The sequence below is a fragment of the Saimiri boliviensis genome, chromosome 2 (assembly GCF_048565385.1).
Source record: "Saimiri boliviensis isolate mSaiBol1 chromosome 2, mSaiBol1.pri, whole genome shotgun sequence".
Classification (NCBI taxonomy): Eukaryota; Metazoa; Chordata; class Mammalia; order Primates; family Cebidae; genus Saimiri; species Saimiri boliviensis.
In genome coordinates, this window is record NC_133450.1 from 27254434 (window position 1) to 27276588 (window position 22155).

Consider the following 22155-nt stretch of genomic DNA (forward strand, 5'->3'; position numbering starts at 1 on the left):
CTTTTTTCTTTTTTTTTTAAGACGGAGTTTCACCATGTTGGTCAGGCTGGTCCTGAACTCCCGACCTCAGGTGATCTGCCCACCTTGGCCTCCAAAGTGCTTGGATTACAGGCGTGAGCCACCACACCCAGCTGCTTTCTTTTTTTAGAGACAGAGTCTCACTCTGTTGCCCAGGCTGGAGTGCAGTGGCTGGATCATAGCTCACTGCAGCCTCCAAACTCCTGGGCTGAAATGATCCTCCCACCACAGCCTCCCAAGAAGCTGGAATTACAGGCATGAGCCACCACATCCAGATAATTTTTAAAAAATTTATTGTAGAGATGGGTTCTCGCTGTTTATACAGGCTGGGCTGAAACACTCCTAGCTTCAAGGGATCCTCCTGCCTCAGCCTCGTAAAGTGCTGCCATTACAGGTACGAGCCACTAGTCCTGACCCAATTTTCAGAGCTTTCCAAGCATTTACCTGCACTTGTGAATGAATCATTCCATGACTTAAGCCCTCTCTCCATGTAATAACACTTTTAAAACAACGGCCTGAATATTAGGTGCTTAGAAGACTAAGTTCTGGTTTGGAGCCCAATGCTATGCCTGCAGACACATGGGCACTCAGCAGTAGATTCCAGCTACTTGGGCCAGGCACACTGACTCCTCCCTCTAATCTTAAGCACTCTGGGAGGCTGAGGCAGAAGCATTACTTGAGGCCAGGAGTTTGAGACCAGCCTAGGCAAAAAAGCGGGGCGTCTTCTCAACAACAACAACAACAACAAAAAAAAAGCCACAACAGATTCCAGCTTCTTAGAGACAGAACCACATCCCTTTCTCTCCTGTTTCCCCTCTGCACCTTACTCAGAGAGGGACTCAATGAATGCTCACTGAGTTCTGAGTTTGTCTCTGTGGTTGTCCAATTACAGGTCATTTTTCTCCTCTCCGTATTTTTCCTATTTTTTGAGATTTTCTGCAATTGCTACATTTAGAAACAACAAAATCTGTCCAGGCATAGTGGCTCATGACTATAATCCTAGCACTTTGGGAAGCCGAGGCGGGAGGATCACTTGAGATCAGGAGTTCGAGACCAGCCTGGCCAACATGATGAAACCCCGTCTCTACTAAAAGTAGAAAAATTAGCCGGGTGTGGTGGTACATGCTTGTAATCCCAGCTTCTTGGGAGGCTGAGCTGGGAGTTGGAGGTTGCAGAGAGCTGAGGTGGCGCCACTGCACTCTAGCCTGAGCAACAGAGTGAGACTCCATTTCAAAAAACCCCAACATAACCTAAATCTTGGAACAAAACCAAGGAGTTAATAAAATAACAAAGCAATCTGTCAGCCTTAAGAGTTTACTTTTCTCTGTTCTGAATATAAACCTCTTTCTGGTTATTAACTTGAAACTCTCCTTGTGAGCAAGAGAAGAAGCCACAGCAGTTCAGTCCCAACTACACAAATGATGCTGTTTGTCTTTTGACTTCTGTGAAGAGATCATTATCCTATTCACAGTAGGAAGTAATTAAGACTATTTACAAATCTTTCATGTGGACTCTGACCTGCTGAGAACATTAGCAGCCACCAGGGCCTCTGTCAAGCATGCGGTAGGATTTCTGAGTTTACACACATTGGGCTCTGCTTTCAAAAAATGTGATCCAGAACTCTCCAGCCCATCTAAGAACAATGTGGTGAGAAGAAAATGTGACTGTCTTCTAAGAAGCAATTTTTCAAACACTGACCTCAGAGAGTCTAAAATAATGGCCACCTCAGGCCAGGCATGGTAGTTCATACCTGTAATCCCAGCACCTTGAAAGGCCAAGATGGGTGGATCACGAGGTCAGGAGTTTGAGACCAGCCTAACTAACATGGTGAAACCCCATCTCTACTAAAAAAAAATACAAAAATTAGCCAGGCATGGTGGCATGTGCCTGTAATCCCAGCTACTCAGGAGGCTAAGGCAGGAGAATCGCTTGAACCTGGGAGACAGAGGTTGCAGGTAGCTGAGATCACACCACTGCACTCCAGCCTGGGTGACAGAGTGAGACCTTGTCTCAAAAAATAAAAAAATGACAACCTCACCAAGACCACCTTACAATTTAGAAAAAAAAAAATGTTATTTTGGTAATGTCAATTGACTTCAACATTTTATGTTTGTCAAATATCCAATGATTTCTGTAAAAAATCATCAGACTGGAGATTCTCACTCTTGGCTGAAGCAAGAGACAGCATCACCATGCAATGCTTTTCAAATACAGAGATGCCAAGGCCTTCCCCTCGACTCAGACTCAGGGAGTAGAAAGTGGGCAGAGACCAGGGTACTTTCATTTTCATGTCCTGGAGGCCAGCACAGTGCCTGATACAGAAGATGCTTAATAAATATTTGCTTGACAAAGATGGCAAAGGGCTCCTTCTAGGATAGTTAAAAACAAAACAAAACAAAACAAAAAGCTGATGTCTGGGGTTTCAGGAAAGCTTGCTCTACTCTTCTGCACTGCTAGAATTTACCTTTTTTTAAAAAAAAAAATTCATTTAAGAAATAAGTCAATTTATGTCTGGGTGCAGTGGCTCATGCCTGTAATCCTAGCAGTTTGGGAGGCCGAGGTGGATCACCTGAGGTCAAGAGTTTGAGACCAGTCTAGCCAACATGTTGAAACCAAGTGTCTACGGAAAATACAAAAAATTAGCTGGGCATTGTGGTAGATGCCTATAATTCCAGCTACTCAGGAGGCTGAGGCAAGAGAATCGCTTAAACCCAGGAGGCAGAGGTTGCAGTGAGACTGTGCCACTGCACTCCAGCCTGGGTGACAGAGCGAGTCTCCATCCCAGAAAAAAAAAAAAAAAAAAAAATAGAAAAAGGAAATTTATAACTAACATAGCTAAAATAATCTTAATCCTGTTAGATCAAAACAATGATTGTTTTTATTTAAATATAGATAGATTACAAAAGCTTGTTTTATAAGATAAACGTTGTTTTCATAATAATATGTCTTAAATGATGATGTTGCCGGTAATCCTAGCACTTTGGGAGGCCGAGGTGGGTGGATCACCTGAGGTCAGGAGTTCAAGACCAGCCTGGCCATCATGATAAAACCCCACCTTAAAAAACAACAACAACAACAAAAACTGATGTTAAAGTGAAAATAATAACCATAAACATTTGTTTGGCCCTTACTAGGTGCTAGGCAATATTCTAAGTGCTTTATATGAAAAGCTTTTGCTTTTTCTTTTTTTTAAATTTGTTTTTCTTTTTCTTTTTTTTTTTTTTTGAGACAAGATCTTGCTCTATTGCCCAAGCTGGAGTGCAGTGGCGCAATCTCGGCTCCCTGCAACCTTTGCCTCCTGGGTTCAAGCGATTCTCCTGCTGCCTCCCACGCAGCTGAGTTTACAGGTACCTGACACCATGCCTGGCTAATTCTTATATTTTTAGTAGAAATGGGGTTTCACCATGTTGGCCAGGCTGGTCTCGAATTCCTGGCCTCAAGTGATCCACCTGCCTCAGCCTCCCAAAGTGCTGGGATTACAGGTGTGAGCCAGCATGCCCAGCTGATATCTCACTTTTTAGATGAAGTAACTGAAGCACAGAGAGAAACTGAGGCAGCACGCTCAAGGTGCAGCTATAAGGGAACAATGGAACAGTGTGACCAGGAGCCCTGGGGGTTAGCCAATGCACTATACCTCAACTAACGTGTGGACTAATGTCCTCAATTGGCTTCACAGATTGCCATCTGAAGAAATGTCAACACATAAATATTGGTTGAATTAACAGAATCATCCCAGGGAAGCTCCACCTGCCTCTTCCAAAAGGGAAAGGAGTGGGGTGGGTACATTCCGGGGACAGCCAGGCAGGGCCCTGGAGAGGCATCAGACGCAGGGGCAGGCTGGGTGGTTCCTGGATTTTCTCCAGTCTGATGGCACCAGCTCATCACAATGACCTGCATGAGCAGGTTTCTGCCTATCCTATCACCAGCACCTACAGCCTGGCCTGGTGCTTAGTAGATGCTCAACAGATCTAACTTGATCTTGACTAACTTGAATGAAAGTGCTCTGCCTAGCACCTGCTGCAATTAAGAATCATAGCTATTGGCCAGCCACAGTGGCTCACACCTGTAATCTCAGGATTTGGGAGGCCAAAGTGGTTGGATCATTTGAGCCCAGGTGTTTGAGGCCAGCCTGGGCAACATGGTGAGACCCCATCTCTACTAAAAATTCGAAAATGAACTGAATGTGGTGGTGCCCACCAGTGGTCCCAGCCGTCTCTCTCTGCCATGAATTTGATAACAACCCTGTGGGGGCAGGCTCATCATTCTCCCCAGTTTACCTCGGGGTGACTTTACAGAGCAACCCACCAGGGTTCTTGCACTCCTCTGTCAGAGTGATTCACTCTAGTACCCACAGAAAGAGGCTGCCACCCCCATGACCATTGGAATGTGACTCAGCTGATATGCAAATGTATGGGGAAAAAAAGCTTATGGGCGTGGTGGCAGTTCTAGCTGCTTGAGAGGCTGAGGTGGTAGGATGCTTGAGCCCAGAGTTCAAGGCTGCAGTGTGCAATAATCGTGCCTGTGAATAGCCACTTGCACTCAGCCTGGGCAACATAGCAAGACCCTCATCTCTCTCTCTTTTTGAGATGGAGTCTCACTCTGTCACCCAGGCTGGAGTGCAGTGGCCCGATCTTGGCTCACTGCAACCTCCACCTCCTGGGTTCAAGCAATTCTCCTGACTCAGCCTCCCTAGTAGCTGGGATTACAGGTGAGTGTCACCACGCCCAGCTGATTTTTTCTTTTTTCTTTCTTTTTTTTTTTTTTTTTTTTTTTTTGTATTTTCAGGGTTTTACCATGTCAGCCAGGCAGGTCTAGAACTTTTGACCTCAAGGGCCATCTTGGCCTCCCAAAGTGCTAGGATTACAGGCGTGAGCCACTGTGCCTTGCCCAAGACTCGTATCGAGGAATGAAAGAAGTACGGAAGGGAGAGAGGGAGGGAAGAAGGAAGGAGAGAAAGAGAGAAAGGGAAGAAAGAGAACAAAAAAAGAAAGGAAGGAGGGAGAGAGGGAGGGAGGGAGGGAAGGAAGGAAGGAAGAAAGGAAAGAAAGAAAGAAAGGGAAGACAGAAAGAAAGACAGAAAGAAAGACAGAAAGAGACAGAAAGAAAGAAAGAAAAAAGAAAGCAAGAGAAAGGCTTAAAAGATAGGTCAAACTGGGATCCAGACAGGGTGAGTTCCTGTTCCTATTCCAACAGGCCTGAGTCTTCTACAATGAGAAAATACTCATGTATTATTTGTTTTTTGTTTCCGAGACAGGGTCTTGCTCTGTCTTCCAGGCTGGAAGGCAGTGGTGCCATCACAGGTCACTGCAGCCTCAGACTCCTGGGTTCAAATGATCCTCCCTCTCAGCCTCCCAAGTAGCTGGGACTAGAGGTGTGTGCCACCATGTATTAATTAAAAAAAAAAATTCGTGATGGGGTCTTACTGTATTGCCTAAGCTGGTCTCAACTCCCAGAAGCCATCTTCTGACCTTGGCTTCCCAAAGTGCTGGGATTAGGGGGGTGAGTCACCAAGTCTGGCGTTTTACTTGTACAAGTAAAAAAGACAAAAACACAGTGAGGGACCCTTTATATTTCTGATAGATCTGGAATTTGCGGGCAAATTGTGTTATTCCCCCCACAAAATGAACTTGTTGAGGGGCACACATTTGACAGTGTACCCCATACCAGTGAGAAGCACCCCGGGTTTGGCATCCTGCGGATTTTCATCGGGTTTCCCGGGGCTCTGCATGGGGGACTGAGAGGGTGGGGAACGCATGTCCTTTCAACAGCCTTCTTGCAGCTGTCCAGCCCCAGAACGAGACGCCCCGAGCAAGGGAAAAGGCGCCCCTCGGTACTGCTGCAACGGCGCCCCGATCCCCCACCCCGCGCGCCCAGGCCCGGCCAGGCCCACCACGCACCTTGGATGGTCCTCTTGAAGAAGGCCTTGCAAGCCTCGCAGGAGGCCACGCCGTAGTGGTAGCCAGAGGCAATGTCCCCGCACACGAGGCACAGGCGCTTGGGGATGGCGTTGAGCATGTACTCGCACTTGATGGCCGAGTCCTCCATGATGCCGCTGGCACAGTCCTCGTAGCTCTTGCGGCACGGGGTGCCTCCCAGCCCGGCGCCTGCAAACATGGGTGGCGAGTCCAGACCGTTGGCGTGGGTGCCCAGGGCCAGGCCAAAGCCGCCGCTGGCGTCGGACGAGCCACTGGGGCTGTGGTGGCTGAGGGCGTCGATGCCGGAGGACGGGCTGGACGGCTCGGTCTTGATGAAGGAGCCGCAGCTGGAGCCCAGGTGCCTGTCATCCGAGGACATCCTGTTCAGCAGCCTGCGGACACAAAGCGCGAAGTCAGCCCCGGCGAGGTGCGGTGGGCGTGGCGGGCGGGCCCACCCCGCAGGGAGGGTGGCTGGGAAGGGCTCTATGCTAAGGTTTTGGTGAGATAAAACGCTGGCCCGAGATCAGCTGGTCTCCACTCAGCACAGCCGGGAGCAAGTTTCTAGCATCACCTCCAGAACCTTCTGAAGCCTCAAAGAAACTTTATTTTGTAATCAATCATCTTTAGCGAACCAGGTGTGGTGGCTCACGCCTGTCAATCCCAGCACTTTGGGAGGCTGAGGTGGGAGGATCATCGCTTGAAGGCAGGAGTTTGAGACCAGCCTGGGCAACATAGTGAGGCCGCATCTGCTAAAAAAAAAAAAAAAAAAAAAAAAAAAAAAAAAAAAAGCTTAGCTGGACGTGACGGTGTGTGCCTGTTGTTCCAGCTACTCAGGAGGCTGAGGAGAGAGAGGATTGCTTGAACCCTGGAGTTTAAGGCTGCAGTGAGCTATGATGGCACCACTACATTTCAGCCTGGGTGGTAGAGCAAGACCCTATCTCAAGAAAAAAAAAAAAAAACCTTCAGATTAGGCACGCTAGTGCTTTGCAAATTTCTGGTTTGAGGGTGACACAAGATGGAAACCATTCAGCCAAAATGTTTGGCCAACCTTCCTGCAGAAACAACAATACACAGTGGCCCCCACTGAACAGGCCTGGCAGTCCAGCTTTGGCCCAGACACTCCAAAAACGGTGAACTGGCTTGGAGCTTCCCTGGGAACCCTCCCCTCACTGAGATCAGGACCAGAAGCAATAGGCCATTTGGCCAAGTCAAGAAGGAATCTTGTGGCAAAGGTACCAGCCACACTGGCTGCCCACTGGGTTTTGCATCTGGTCCAGGCTTGATATCAGAAGACAAGTCTGGAAGGTGGCTCCCAGAACCCCCTCTCTCATTTCCCTTCCTAGACCCCAAGCAGGCCAGCTTCTACCCAGCCGCCTGTTCCCCAAGAGGCATGCCTCCATGAGAAAGCTTGAGGGAGCATTCCAACCCCAACCCTGAGTATCCCCAGCCCACGCATAAAGTCCAAGTGAATCACCAGTATGGCAAGATCACTGTGTGGGGTAACAGAATGTTTCCCGTAAACCAAGCCCCTCTGCCTAGATCATGCTGGTGGGGGAGGAGACCAGCAAGGGTGTGCCCCTCCCACGTCCCAGCTCCCAGGATGGAGGGAGGAGACCTGTCCCTCTCAATATGGACAAGAAAGGCAGCCAAGCTCACGCCTGTAATTCCAGCACTTTGGGACGCTGAGGTGGGCGGATCACAATGTCAAGAGATCGAGACCAACCTGGCCATTAAAAATACGACAATTAGCTGGGTATGGTGATGCTCGCCTGTAGTCCCAGATACTCGGGAGGCTGAGGCAGGAGAATCACTTGAACCTGGGAGGCAGAGGTTGCAGTGAGCCAAGATCGCACCACTGCACTGCAGCCTGGCGACAGAGTGAGACTCTATTTCAAAAAAAGAAAAAGAAAGGCAGCCGAGCTCTGGGAGATTAATTAAGGTGTGTGTTCAGGGAAACCCAGCTGTGGGTCATACATAGTCCGGCCAGGATTGGGTCTGAGGGTGGCCTGGGTCATGTTGATCTTTCCCTGTCCTCGACAGCCTGCCTCACTCTCTGAGCCTCCTCTGTGGAAGTAGAGAGGAGGCCCATGCTTACGCCTGGAGCAGGTGAAAGGAAAGAGGAAAAGATCTTGAAAAGGAACAAAGGATAGAGAGGCCATAGGACAGCTCCAACCATGGAAAGATGACTCATGGGTAGCAGGGAGGGTCTCTCCCTTATCACACCCACAGAGCCCACTGGCATCTGGCAATCCATGGCCAAACACCAATGCCACGAAATGTGTCTGTGCAACCTTACGAAGGGGAGAGGCTTCCACTGACCATGGTCTCATTAATGATTAATACAAATTAACCCCTCCTGGCTGGTACAGTGGCTCATGCCTGTAATCCCAGCACTTTGGGAGGCCGAGGCAGATGGATTTCTTGAGGTCAGGAGTTTGAGACCAGCCTGGCCAACATGGTGAAATCCCGTCTCTACTAAAAATACAAAAATTAGCTGGGTATGGTGGCAGGGGCCTATAGTCTCAGCCACTTGGGAGGCTGAGGCAGGAGAATCACTTGAACCCAAGAGGCAGAGGTTGCAGTGAGCTGAGATCATGACACTGTACTCCAGCCTGGGTGACAGAGTGAGACTCTGCCTCATAAATAAATATTTTTTAAAAACAAACTAACCCCTCCTGAGGGGCTGCCCTTGACTATGGCCAGAGACAGGGAACTCGCTCTCCCCTAGACCAGAAGCTGGGAGCTACAAACACAAAGCTAAAAGACAGGTTTGTAGCTTTGTCGGCCTTAGGTTTAAGGCTCCTACTCTCCAGAAGTTCACCATCTCCCAAAATGCAGTGTGTGAAGAGAGAGACTCCTGGGTCTCTTCAGTTCCCCGTAGAATGTTCCTGAGTCCTCAGAGATACCCTCCTATAAGCCCCAGCCCCTTGGTTGGGAATCTCCTCCAGGCCCTTCTGCATCTCTGTGACCATTTCCCTGGGCACTGCCACACACTCTCCAACCACTAGTGGAGTTCACAGGAAAGACGTCAGCCTGGCAGGCTATCACCTGCAGGGGCATCTGATGAGCAGGCTAGGGCGTTTGTTAATTTGTATTAATTAACCCCTCCGGCACCCTTCTGAGAGGCAGGCAGAATGCAGCTGACCGCATCCTAACTTTTAATCCCCTCCTGCTCTCCTGATGGCTGTTTTAGGTTTTGCTTTTCACAGGAACACCCTAGGGCACTGTGGAAAACCCTGCAGAGCAAGACAGCTCCCCAACCCCAGGGGCCTTCAGCCCAAACCTTCCCCAGGCTGCAGAGGGCCCCAGAGATCCCAGGAGATACAAGTGACATAAACAGTAATTACAGCAGCGGCGATGTAGTGAGCAAGTGTTCTGCGCCACCTGCTTCAGATCTGTGCCTTGATGGATAAGAGGCATTTGCCCCAAGGAAAGTAACTGCCTCCCCTGCACCCATCTCAGGGCTGGACAACCCTGAAGGACACCAGAGTAGGCAGCGGTTTGCTCCCCAAGCCTTGGCTTCCTCTCCGGCCCCCTTCCTTGATGCAGAAGGGTACAAAGCATGCTGCAGTGTCTGGATCCCACCTCCAGGCCCTGAGTGGAGACCCCCAGGGCTGAGAGAGAAGCAAAGCAGATGCTGGCCTCTATCAGGGTTGGTGAGGGCAACCCGCTATTAATTTAGAGTCTGAGTCCCACTTCAGGGGGGTCTAGTAATTTTAGTCCTCCAGCTTTCTTATTTCCATGACTTTTTTTTTTTTTTTTTTCGAGAAGGAGTCTCACTGTGTCACCCAGCGTGGAGTGCAATCTCAGCTCACTGCAACCTCCGCCTCCTGGGTTCAAGCAATTCTCCTGCCTCAGTCTTCTGAGTAGCTCAGATTACAGGTGCCCACCATCATGCCTGGCTAATTTTTGTATTTTTAGTAGAGATGGGGTTTCCCCATGTTAGCCAGGCTGGTCTCAAACTCCTGACTTCGGGTAATCCGCCCACTTCAGCCTCCCAAAGTGCTGGGATTACAGGCGTGAGCCACCACGCCCAGCCTCATTTCCTTGACTATTATTTTGGCCTCCTCAGCATGCCTTTTCCAGGAACTATCAATGTGAATTTTGGGCACCTACTGTGTGCCAGGTGCTGGCCAGATGATGGGAACACGACAGGCACAGCTCACAATCTCAAGACGCTCATACTTTCGTAGGAACAACAGACACTAAACCAACACACATGCACAGAGTCACGGGTGCCACTCTGAGGGGGGCACTGCCACAGTGCCCCGGGTCTTGCTTCATCATTCACTCATTCTTCATATTCACAGACTATATGAAGACCCCCGAAGGCCACAGCTTCTTTTCTGGGTTGAAAGTTCCTTCCGGGCTCTTCTGCTTGTTTTCCCCACTCTCAGGAGCCTCCTGACTGCCCCTCTCAGAGGCTGGGCAATACTAGTGACCCTCCATCAGGCCCCAGCTGCATGCGAGACACCTTCTTCTGCGCCATTTTATTTCATCCTCACAGCCTGTCTGCTCTCCCCTCCGATCCCCACCTTACAGAAGGAAAAGACTGAAACTCAGAGTCTGTCCCATTCCCCTGAGTCCTGGGAGACGCTGCGGTCTGAACCTGACTGCAGATCCGTGTTCCTTGCTTCACGGCACTCTGCCTCTCTGCTACCAGACCTGGGCAAGAGCTGCTCCAGGCAGGGGCCTCACCTTTACCATCCCCTAAAATGCAGACAATGTCTGACTGTCACCCAGAGTTCCAAACCCGGAACCCCATCACTATTCCTTCCCTCCCATCCTCCTCTCTCTTTACTCTTTTTCTTTCTCCCTTCCTCCCTTCCTCCCTTCCCCCTTCCCCCTTCCCCCTTCCCCCTTTCCCATTTCCTTTTTTCTTTCTTTTCTTTTCCTTTCCTTTTTTTTTCTTTCCCTTTCCTTTCCCTTTCTTTTTCGCTCTCTCTCTTTCGACAGAGTCTGGCTCTGTCGCCCAGGCTGGAGTGCAGTGGTGCAATCTCGGCTCACTGCAACCTCCGCCTCCTGGGCTGAAGCGATTCTCTTGCCTCAGCCTTCCAAGAAGCTGGGATCACAGGCACCCGCCACCACGCCCAGCTAAATTTTGTATTCTGCTTTTCTTAAAAAAAAAAAAAAAAAAAAAAAAAAAAGCAGATGCTGGCCATCTAAGCTGCTTCGCCATGCTGTCCAGGCAGGTCTCGAATTCCTGACTTCAAGTGATCCCCCTACCTTCACCTCCCAAAGTGCTGGGATTACAGGATGGGCCACCACGCCCAGCCTCACTATAATTTCTTAACCCATAAGGTGTCAGAATAGAGAACTCTCTGGAAGCAGAGGGGGAGAGAGGCACAGGGCTCTCTGGACTGCCTGGTCCCTGATGTACCAGGCAGGGGAAAGAAAGTTGCTAGAGAGGCCAGACCCTCTGGGAGACCTGGCCACTCCCTCCATCTGTCCCTGGCTCCCAGGACCTCACGTGTTCCTTCATTCAAATGCAAAATTTAAAGGCAGGCCTGCAGGGTGGTTCAGGCCAGTAATTCCAGCACTTTGGGAGGCTGAAACAGGTGGATCACCTGAGGTCAGGAGCTCAAGACTAGCCCTCGCCAGCATGGTGAAATCTCATCTCTACTAAACATGCAAAAATTAGCTGGGCATGGTGGCACACGCCTGTAATCCCAGCTACTAGGAAGGCTGAGGTGGACGAATTGCTTGAACACGGAAAGCAGAGGCTACAGTGAGCTGAGATTGTGCCACTGCACTCCAGCCTGGCAGTAGATCGAGACCCCATCTCAAAAAAAAAAAAAAAAAAAAAGAAATTAAAGGCAAGAAAGAGGGAAAGAAGTCCTAGAAGACAGAGAAGATGTGAAGACAAAACAGAGTCCGTCATGGAAATGGGATGAGCAGAGCCAGCTAGAAGGGTGGTGACAGCAGACTCCGTCCTGCAAGGTCAGGTGGAGTGAGAAGGGGCAAGTGTCTGCACTTAGCAGTCAGGAGGGGGCTGGGGACCTTCAGCAGGCAGGGTCACAGCATGGTGGGGATAGAAGCCACATTGCAATGGCTGGAAGCAGTGAATGCAAACAATTCTTTCAGGAAATTTGGCCGTGAGGGGAAGAGGACCAGGTGCAGCAGGGGTGCCCTCGTGCATGCAGCAGCCTCGTTGTAAACAAAGCATGCCCTCCTGGACTTGGCGGCTGCGGTGTGCAGAAGGAATGTTTTGTTACTATTGACGGTGTTCATTGTCAGCTTCTTTGATGAGAAGGGGGTATGTTGAGAATGTAAGGAATCTAAGGTATTTAAAAATTAGGTATCCATAGCCGGGCGCGGTGGCTCAAGCCTGTAATCCCAGCACTTTGGGAGGCTGAGGCGGGTGGATCACGAGGTCAAGAGATCGAGACCATCCTGGTCAACATGGTGAAACCCCGTCTCTACTAAAAATACAAAAAAATTAGCTGGGCATGGTGGCGTGTGCCTGTAATCCCAGCTACTCAGGAGGCTGAGGCAGGAGAATTGTCTGAACCCAGGAGGCGGAGGTTGCGGTGAGCCGAGATCACGCCATTGCACTCCAGCCTGGGTAACAAGAGCGAAACTCCGTCTCAAAAAAAAAAAAAAAAAAAAAATTAGGTATCCATACCTCCCAGCTGGCCCTGAGCAATCTTGGTCCTACCTGCTGACCCAGTGTCATTACCAAGCACCCCTATTTTCTCTCCCCGAAGTAGATCATGAATCATTTGGCCACCCTATGTTAAATACTAGCAGTAACGAGCAAAATAGACATTGAAAGACTGAAGACACAAAATCTGTGTCAGCTTTTCTCAAACTGCACTTCACCCTTCATCAGAGGCAGCTGAGGAGCTTGGTGAACAGGTGGCTTCCTAGATGCGACCCCACTGACGTCATATTTTGAAGTGTCTCTGCAGGCAGAGCCCAATAAATCTGCAGGGAGCTTTGGTTTGGTTTTGGTGGTGTGATTCAATTAGGGTTCAAGAAGTGATGCTGTGGTGAGAAGACCTTGTAAGAGTTTGCAAGGAATCCAGCCAGGCGCGGTGGCTCACGCCTGTAATCCCAGCACTTTAGGAGCCAAGGCAGGCAGATCACTTGAGGCCAGGAGTCAAGACCAGCCTGGCCAACACGGCAAACCCCATCTCTACTAAAATACAAAAATTAGCTGGGTATGGTGGCACGCACCTGTAGTCCCAGCTCCTCGGGAGGCTGAGGCAGGAGAATCACTTGAACCCAGGAGGCAGACTTTGCAGTGGGCTGAGATTGTACCACTGCACTTCAGCCTGGGAGACAGAATGAGACTCTGTCTCCAAAAAAATAAATACAAATTAAAAAACTAAAAATTAAAAAAAAAAAGAGTTTTCAAGGAATTTGGAGTGCAGTTAGAAAAACAGCTTATGCAGGCCAGGTGCAGTTGTTGACATCTGTAATCCTAGTACTTTGGGAGGCTAAGGCTGGCGGATCGCTTGAGATCAGGAGTTCGAGACCAGTCTGGCCAACATGGTGAAACCCCGTCTCTACTAAAAAACAAAAAAAATTAGCTGGGCATGGTGGTATGCACCCTGTAATCCCAGCTACTCGGGAGGCTGAGGCAGGAGAATCACTTGAACCCGGGAGGCAGAGGTTGCAGTGAGCCGAGATCCAGCCACAGCACTTCGGCCTGGGCAACAGAGCGAGACACCATCTCAAAAAAAAAAAAAAAAGGAAAAGAAAAGAAAAGGAGGAAAAAGCTTATTCAGTAAGAATGGGAGTGGGAGGGCAGGTTGGCTGTGCAGATAGGAAGTTCATAGGTGGCAGGGGGTGCATTCCGTGAGCCCCTCTTTACCCCCCCAAACCCACCCATGCCACATCCACTCAGCCTCTAGTGCCTCCATGAAGTAGGAGGAGCAGGGAGTGAAGGCGAGGGCCGGAGGGCAGGAGGGCTAGGAGAAGCAGGAAAGTTTGCAATGGTAACTGTGGGAAAAGGAAGGAGCAGAAATCTGGGACACAAAAATTCTCCAGGCCCCTTAATTCACGATGCAGGTGAGACAATGCAAGGGGGACCCACCTCCAGCTGCTGAGACCTGGGTTTCCATTCTCGGCACTACTGACATCCGGGGCTGAGTCAGTCCATGTTGTGGGGCTATCCCAGCATTGCTGGATGCTCAGGAGCACCCCCGGCCTCTACCCACTGAATGCCCATAGCACCCCACCCTCAACTATGTGAGCCAAAACCTACAGGCAGTGCCAGATGTCTCCCTGGGAGGAAAATGGCTGAGAACTACTGAGTTAGAAGTAATCGCTAATTTAGAGGGAAGAAGGTGGACAAGGAAGTGATGTCAGAAAGGGCGGGATTGGGAGAAACAGAGGGGCCGCGATGGTGGTCTCCAGGAGGCCAAGGCTGAGGTTCAGCAAGAGGAAGCAGCAAGGAAGCTGGAAGGTTGGGAGACAGCACCTAGGCCTGGGACCAGCACTTCAGATTTCAGAGGTGGCCATGGGGTAGTGGCTGAGCCGGTGTCCAGGAGCGGCAGTGGCAGGATGAGGTGGGAGGCAGCCGACCCTTGTGTTCCGGGGAGGAGGGGGGCGTGTCAAACCCATCATCTGCGGTTGGCTGGGACCCAGTTCCCCACTGGATCGATGACTATTGACTCTTCATGGGGAGGGAACAGACGCCCATCCAAGCAGCTTTCGAAAGGGCAGTAATCAGTGGTCGAAGCCCCTCGGGGCATCATTTTCCCTTTGATTCATTCCCTAACCGGAGTTTGGCAAGCACTGCCCTGGCCTCAATTTCACCCCCATCTGATTAAACATGGCCTCCCTCGTGCCCCAACCCAGCTCTGCCCCGGGTCTTCTCAGTAGCCAGCATGGGACCCTGTTCCCCGAGCAGCCTGATGCCCTGGGACGCTGAATTTGCTGGGGTGGGGCTCTTCCTGCCTCGGCTGGACATTGCTCTGCAGGTTGAAGATTTTCTTAATGCAGAGACCGGGGGAATCTCAGAAGTCTGAATGAAACCCAAGTTGCTGAACTATTTTGCCTTGGACCTCTGGAGGAAGAGATTTCAGAGTATCAACAAGAGATCATCATCGTTTTTTGTTTCGTTTTATTTGAGATGGAGTCTTGCTATGTCATTCAGACTGGAGTGTAATGGCATGATCTTGGCTCACTGCAACCTCCACCTCCCAGCTTTAAGTGATTCTCCTGCCTCAGCCTCCTGAGTAGCTGGAACTACAGGAATGTGCCACCATGCCTGGCTAATTTTTGTACTCTTACAAAATTACAAAATTAAACATTTTGTATTTTTAGTAAAGACGTGTTTCACCATGTTGGCCAGGCTGGCCTCGAACTCCTGACCTCAGGTGATCTGCACACCTCAACCCACCTTGGCCTCCCAAAGGGCTGAGATTATAGCTATGAGCCATCATGCCTGGCCTCTCAATTTTTTAAGCTGGAGTCCCAAGGATCTGTCCCACACTAGGTGGCCTGCGGCTGGTCAGGAGGCAGCAGACAGAGGAACGGACTGGCCTAAGAGCATCTAGCTTGCTTTCCTCTATAGGGTAGAGTCTACCCACCACACCCAAGAATCTGGGTCAGAGCCCTCGTTGGCTCTCTGCTGCGGTGATGCATTTAAGAGCAGGAACAAGCAGCTGGGCTACTTAATGGCTACAAGCCTGCAAGCTGGTGGCAGACGTGCCAGTTCTACTCCCGATTGCTGTTGACTTTGAGTAACCAGGGCATCCTTTCTGGACCTTGGGGTCGTCATCCATAAGATGGGCTCAATCACAGCACCTCCTTCATAGGGTTGAGCATGATGAGCCAATGAAGGCCAAATGCTTAGGACAGCGCAGGAACCGAGCAAGCACAGTGGATGTTGCCTGCTGCTCTGATTCTTCCAAGTCTGGCAGCGGGCAGGCCTGTGGTTAAACCCAGCAAACCCCTTCCCTCGTCCAAGCCCTCCCGGACCTAGACTTGAGGATGATTCTGCAAGGAACTTGCCATAGACCGGGAGGAAAAGGGGCTGGCTAGGCAAATTAAGAGGATAAACAAGCCTGAAACGAGAATCCACTCCACAGAAGAAAAATGGTTTCTGAACACTTGAGGGATTCTTATGTACATTTCAATAATTAATTTGCTAACCAGGGGCCATCAAGAGCTATCCATTAAAGCAGATCCTCAGACCCTCCAGCAAGGCTTTATGTGTCACAAATCAGCCCCTCAGGCACCTGGAACTAATATAGCTCAACTTCCTTTAAAATAGTATTAAAGAATGCAGAATGTCCTTAACAGGAGGGTGGGATGGGGAGGACCATGTGGCTAGATGCGAATTACTGGCAAGGTTCCAGTTTTCCTGTTGAACATGGATTCATGGGCACTTATTACGTGGGGTAAAGAGGGAAGGAAGGAAGGAAGGAAGGAAGGAAGGAAGGAAGGAAGGAAGGCAGGCAGGCAGGCAGGCAGGCAAGAAGGGGTAAGTAAGCCAATGGTAAGTGTTACGGCCCAAGGATAATGATGAATACAATTCTGTGCACTGAGATCCATTAATTATACACACACACACACACACACACACACACACACATAACTTACAGTCAGATTTTTCACCAATTCAAGTTGACCTTCCCACTGAGTAGTCTGACGGCCTATTTTAGTAATAGATGGTGTTTTTTAATTGTTCCTGTGTGACTGAATCTTGGGTATATGTATCTTTCAACTTTCAACAACAGGTAACATGTTTCTGGAATCACACTTCAGCACAGTTGGAGTCACTGCATCATAGGTTCTCAGAGATTCTTCTGATTGCCCTGGTCACTTTCAGATAACAGAACAGCCCTAAGAAAGTAACGACTTGCTCAAACTTACTAACTATAATGCCAGGATGCTTGAGGGGAGGCTGGGGGCTGATGAGGGCATTAGAGACACAGCGAGTGGTGACCTGTCCTGGAGGATGAGCTGACTTAAACAGCAATCCCATGATACACTCTATAGCCACGTTGCTACCACGGCCCCATCTCTGTGACGGTTCCATTTTATTTAGCCTCCTCGGGAATATTTTCCTAATGCTTTCTTTCTCTTTCTTCCCTTGGGGGCCCTCTGGGACCATGGGCTGCAGAATGACCCAAGAGCATGGTGGCTTCAGCGAGAGCCTGCCTCCCTCTGCACGCTCCGGAGCTTAGGCAAAAATCTGTAATTAAGCATCTTGTCATTAGAAAGATTAGTCAAAACCAGGCTGATCCTCGACAACTGATTGAAATCTCACTCCACACAAATTACGGCATGGAAAATAATGATGGGTAATTAGTGCCTTTCAATCAGGGCTTTTTATCCATGATTTTCCAGGCTGCAGGCATCACAATGAGAAGAGAGAGAGGCTCTACTGAGGCAGGAAGAGACAACTGGGGGCGGAGTGGCTGCCCTGGGACCACTGGGAGGTCCCAGTCCATCCGCCAAGCCACGTGAGCTCAGGCTCGCTGAGAATGGCCGCTGCTGGTTTTTTGAAACTTCAGCCCTCACTTGGGTCCTCTCAGTCAAGTGTCCTCAGGCAGGGTCCAGTGGTACCTGGTCACTCTCACTTTAGTCTACCTAGCCTTGGCCTGCTCTGGGCTCTGACCACCACAAAGGGGTGTGTTTGAGGGAAGGACAACATTAAAGAATACGGGCCAGTCTAGGTGGCTCACGCTTGTAATCCCAGCAGTGTGGGAGGCTGAGGTGGGCAGATGACGAGGTCAGAAGATCGAGACCATCCTGGCCAACATATTGAAATCCCCTCTCTACTAAAAATACAAAAATTAGCTGGGCGTGGTGGTGGGCGCTTGTAGTCCCAGCTACTTGGGAGGCTGAGGCAGGAGAATCGCTTGAACCCAGGAGGCAGAGGTTGCAGTGAGCTGAGATCTTGCCACTGTACTCCAGCCTGGGCGACAGAGCAAGACTCTGTCTTAAAAAAATAAAAAAGATTCAGAATATGCCCCCAAACATATCTCTAGTATCCTTCTCTTCAGTAGCTATTGGAGGTCTGACATCTGTGAATTTAGCTTAATTTTTCTTGAATCTGTTTTTATTTTCACTCTATATCAAGCAGTGATGTGGCATAAATATCCCACCTACTGTCACTGAACACACTCAGTAGCCTCCAGATGCCTTTAATCCTCACAATGACCATGGCGCTGGGCCAGAGAGCTTTGTGGTTAGAGCCGGACTGCTAGGGTTTGAATACTAGTTCTGCCCCTTATGAATGGGGTTATTTAACCTCTAGATGCCTTGATTTTCTCATCTGTAAAATGGGGATGTCGGTTACAGTATTTATCTCACAGGGTGGCCTTGAGAATTAGCCAGTTAATGCAGAAAAGAGCTTAGAACAATGCCTGGCATACAGGAAGTACTTAATGCATATTAACAGTTGTTTCTAGCATCCCTATTTGGTAATAGGGATGACAAAGCAGGTGACGGTTTCCATTTAGATTCTCTAAAATGTTCAATCCTAAAGCAAGTGAGACCCCCGGAGTTACTACCTCCTTCCATCTTCATCCATCCATGCAGCTTCCCACCCACCCATTTCATTATGTATTTGCATGCCCGTTACTTCCACGGACACAGTCCCTTTTCAGGCAAAGGGGTCTCGCATTCAGGCACTGCTAGAACTGACTGCCCAGCACCAGCCTCTCTCCTGGGAACGACATCTGACCCCAGCAATCTTTGCTTGCCTTTCTCTCTGTGGACATGCATGTGCAGGTACATACACACACACACGCACACACATGTGCGCGCGCGCACACACACACACACACACACACACATACAAGAACACACAAAGCTCCCTCAGGGACTGCCATATTCTTAGAGGCATCCAATATCTACCTTCCTGGCTCAGCTTATTGACCCGGGGTGGGCTCCTGATCTAAACTGGGCCAATGAGTCTCTCCCATTAGATTTTTGGTGTCAGGGCTGCCTCTCCGGGGACAGAGGCAGTAAGACGGACAGCTCCAGAGCTGAGCAAGGTCATCCTTCCCTCCCATGTGCAGTGAGAGAGAAGGATATCGAAGCTGGCAGCAGAGAGAAGCCACGGTTGAGGCAGGGAGCCTTAGTTGCTGTTGGCAATTGCTCCCATGCCCCTGCAGCATCTCTGCTCAGATGAGCAGGCGTGGCCCAATTCCCTAATGCGGTAGCTTACTCAAGGGGGCTTCTCAAACTTAACCAAAAGAGTAGCTCACACAGTCTCTTTCATTCATTCATTCATTCAACCACTATTCTTCATCTATAAAAAATTTTTTTTTATAGAGACAGGGTCTCCCCATGTTGCCCAGACTGGTCTTGAACTCCTGGGCTTAGGCTAAACTCCCGCCTTGGCCTCCCAAATTGCTGGGATTACAGGTGTGAGCCAGCATGCCTGGCCTCAACTATTGTTCTTTAAATATCTACTGCATGCTCACACTCTTGCAGTCCTGGGAATATGTTGGTGAGCCAGCTGGATGGGTTCCTGCCCCCAAGGAGAGACAATACCATAGTTAATTGACTCAGAGCTGTACCATTTTTTCACATTTTACCATCTTGACAATCAGAATTCACCTGAAATCAATGGCATGTCTTAGTTCAACTACTGGTTCCAGAAATCATGGTGTCCCTTGCAATAGACAATGTCATAAATTCAATGACATATGATACATAAGTGTAGCTGAGACTGCTATGAGTTCACCAAAAGTTAATTCATTTTCTTGCTAGACACCAAGAGGACTACATTTCCCAGTCACCCTGGCAGTTGGCTATGGACATGTGACTGGGTCTTGGCCAATAGGATATGGGCAAAGTGATATAAGCCACACCCTTACCTGGCCCATAAAAATCTCCCACTCCCTTCTGCCCTCCTCCCCCACTCCACTCCCTCCCTTCCTCTTCTATTCCTCTCCCTCTTCCCCCATCTTCAGGCCAGGGGGCTCTAAGACCCTGGGGGATGGCAGAGCCACAAATTAGTAGGGGCCTGGGTTCCTGAACACCTTGTGAAAGGCCACCTGCCAAACACCCTCACCAAAATGTCCTGTGGGCAATTCCTGCTTCTGCTGTGTTAAGCAACTGAAATGCTGGGCTTGTATGAAATCGGGCCAAGTGTAATGCCCCCTAACATGATAAGTAAACAGCCAAACGATGTCAATGCAGTTAGTGGTGACTGCTATGAGAAACAGCAGAATTCGAGACCAGCCTGGTCAACAAGGTGAAACCCCATCTCTTCTAAAAATTCAAACTTAGCTTGGTGTACCTGTAATCCCAGCTACTCGGGAGGCTGAGGCAGGAGAATCACTTGCACCCAGGTAATGGAGGTTGCAGTGAGCTGAGGTGGAGGTTGCAGAGATCACACCACTGCACTCCAGTCTGGGCGATAGTGAAACTCTCAAAAAAAAAAAAAAAAAAGCAGCAGAGAGGACATGGCATATGGTAGGTCGGGGGAGTGTCCAGACAGGGTTGCTAGAGAGGGCTTCTCTGAGGAAGCGACATTTAAGCAGGGGCCTGAAGAAAAGAGGGAGGGGCCACACAGGGGAAAGCTCGATGTTGGAGGGACAGCAGGGAAACCCGTGGCTGGAAGGGAGGAAGGAGGAGAGGAAGGAGGTGAGGAGAGAGGGGCAGGCAGAACCCCACACAGCCAGGGGTGCTCAGGCAGGCCAGGACCTCAGTGGGCCTCCAACCCACCCTCATCCGATGCCTGAGTCCCTTTCCCTGAATCCCAGCCACGTAGCTACCTGCCTTGTAAAGATCCCACCGACAGGGAGATCACTAGTTCAGGAGGCAAATATTTACGTCTTGCTCAGAATGCTAAAAAATAAATAAAAATAAAAAGTTTTTTTGTGAAAAGTAAAAATATTTCTTCCCTCTGAACTTCCAGTTACAGTTCATACAACCCTACCCCTCAGGACCTACAGAACAAGTCTAAGCCTGAAGGCAGCTCCTGCTCCCCTCGGAGCCTCTCCTCTCCTCACCAGGGTCAACATCCCCTGCACTTCTGAGAATAACCAATCTACTCTGTCTTCTCTTAAAGAAGAGCAACAGGCCAGGCACAGTGGCTCACACCTGTAATCCCAGCATTTTGGGAGGCTGAGGTGGGCGGATCACTTGAGGTTAGGAGTTCGAGACCAGCTTGGCCAACATGGTGAAACCCCATCTCTATGAAAAACATAAAAATTAGCCGGGCATGGTAGTGCATGCTGGTAATCCCAGCTACTTCAGAGGCTGAGGCAGGGGAATCACTTGAACTGGGAGATAGAGGTTGCAGTGAGCCAAGATCGTGCCACTATACTCCAGCCTGGGCAACAGAGTGAGACTCCATCTCAAAAACAAAGGAGCATCAGAACTGAGCACAGCTCCCCTAAGTGAGCTCTTCCCAGTGCAGAGCAGAGCAGTACTAACACCTCCCTCATCCTAGACACTATAGACACTATACTTCTGCTTATACAACCCAGGATGGAATTGACATTGAAGGTGATTGGCTCATGTTGCTGACCTCCACGCTGTCCTTATGTGATCACACAACTGAGTCTCTTCTGTGTGTGCTGTGACTGGACCTCACTGCTGTCCCACTTGCATTCCCCAAGGATGGTGTGCAGACCCACACAGGGACGGGGACAATACTTCATCCACTCCCTGGTCATGGCCATACTCCTTTCTATGTGGCCTTGTGTACAGCAGGACAGGATCAGGGTCAGAGAAAGGGGGTCAGCCAGCGCCCCAGGAGCAGAACCCACATAGGAAGCTTAGGGCTCCCAGCAGCTGTTCTTCATCCTGACTCAATTTTTCAGTTTTTGTGCAAACAGCCATCCTGGGCAGATGACGAAGAGATTACTGTCTTAACTCAGGTGGACAGATGGGGGCCTGGCACTGCAGGCAACTGAGAACTGAGGACAATGACTGATCTCCGTTGTAATGATGACAAGGGTACCCACATGTGGAGGGCTTGCACTATGCTCAGGACAATGGTTATGAAATCATTGATTTCTTGCAACAACTAGTTGAGGTACTATCATTTCCCCCATTTTGCAGATGAGCAAAGTGAGGCCCAGAGGGTTAAATATCTTGGCAGGGATCACAGATGGCCAGAAAGTGCTGTCGTGAGTTCTGTCGCAAAGGGGAATAAGTCACAACATGCCTCTGCTCAAGACAGCCAGGGGCTCCAGTGAAGCAGGAGTCCTTTCCACAGCTCGAAAGGCCTCAGGATCTGCCCACCACCTCCTGACCTCGTGATCCACCCACCTCAGCACCCCAAAGTGCTGGGATT

At 49.7% G+C, this 22155-nt stretch overlaps 1 protein-coding gene across 2 annotated transcripts in view; it reads right to left on the reverse strand.

The window, feature by feature from the left end:
• Positions 1–22155, reverse strand: part of ESRRB (estrogen related receptor beta) — a 188215-nt gene that overhangs the window by 53256 nt on the left and 112804 nt on the right. For both annotated transcript variants that reach the window (XM_039469457.2, XM_010335316.3), the window contains exon 2: positions 5916–6325. In XM_039469457.2, coding sequence (XP_039325391.2) covers positions 5916–6325 — 410 coding nt within the window. The remainder of the gene's footprint in view (positions 1–5915; positions 6326–22155) is intronic.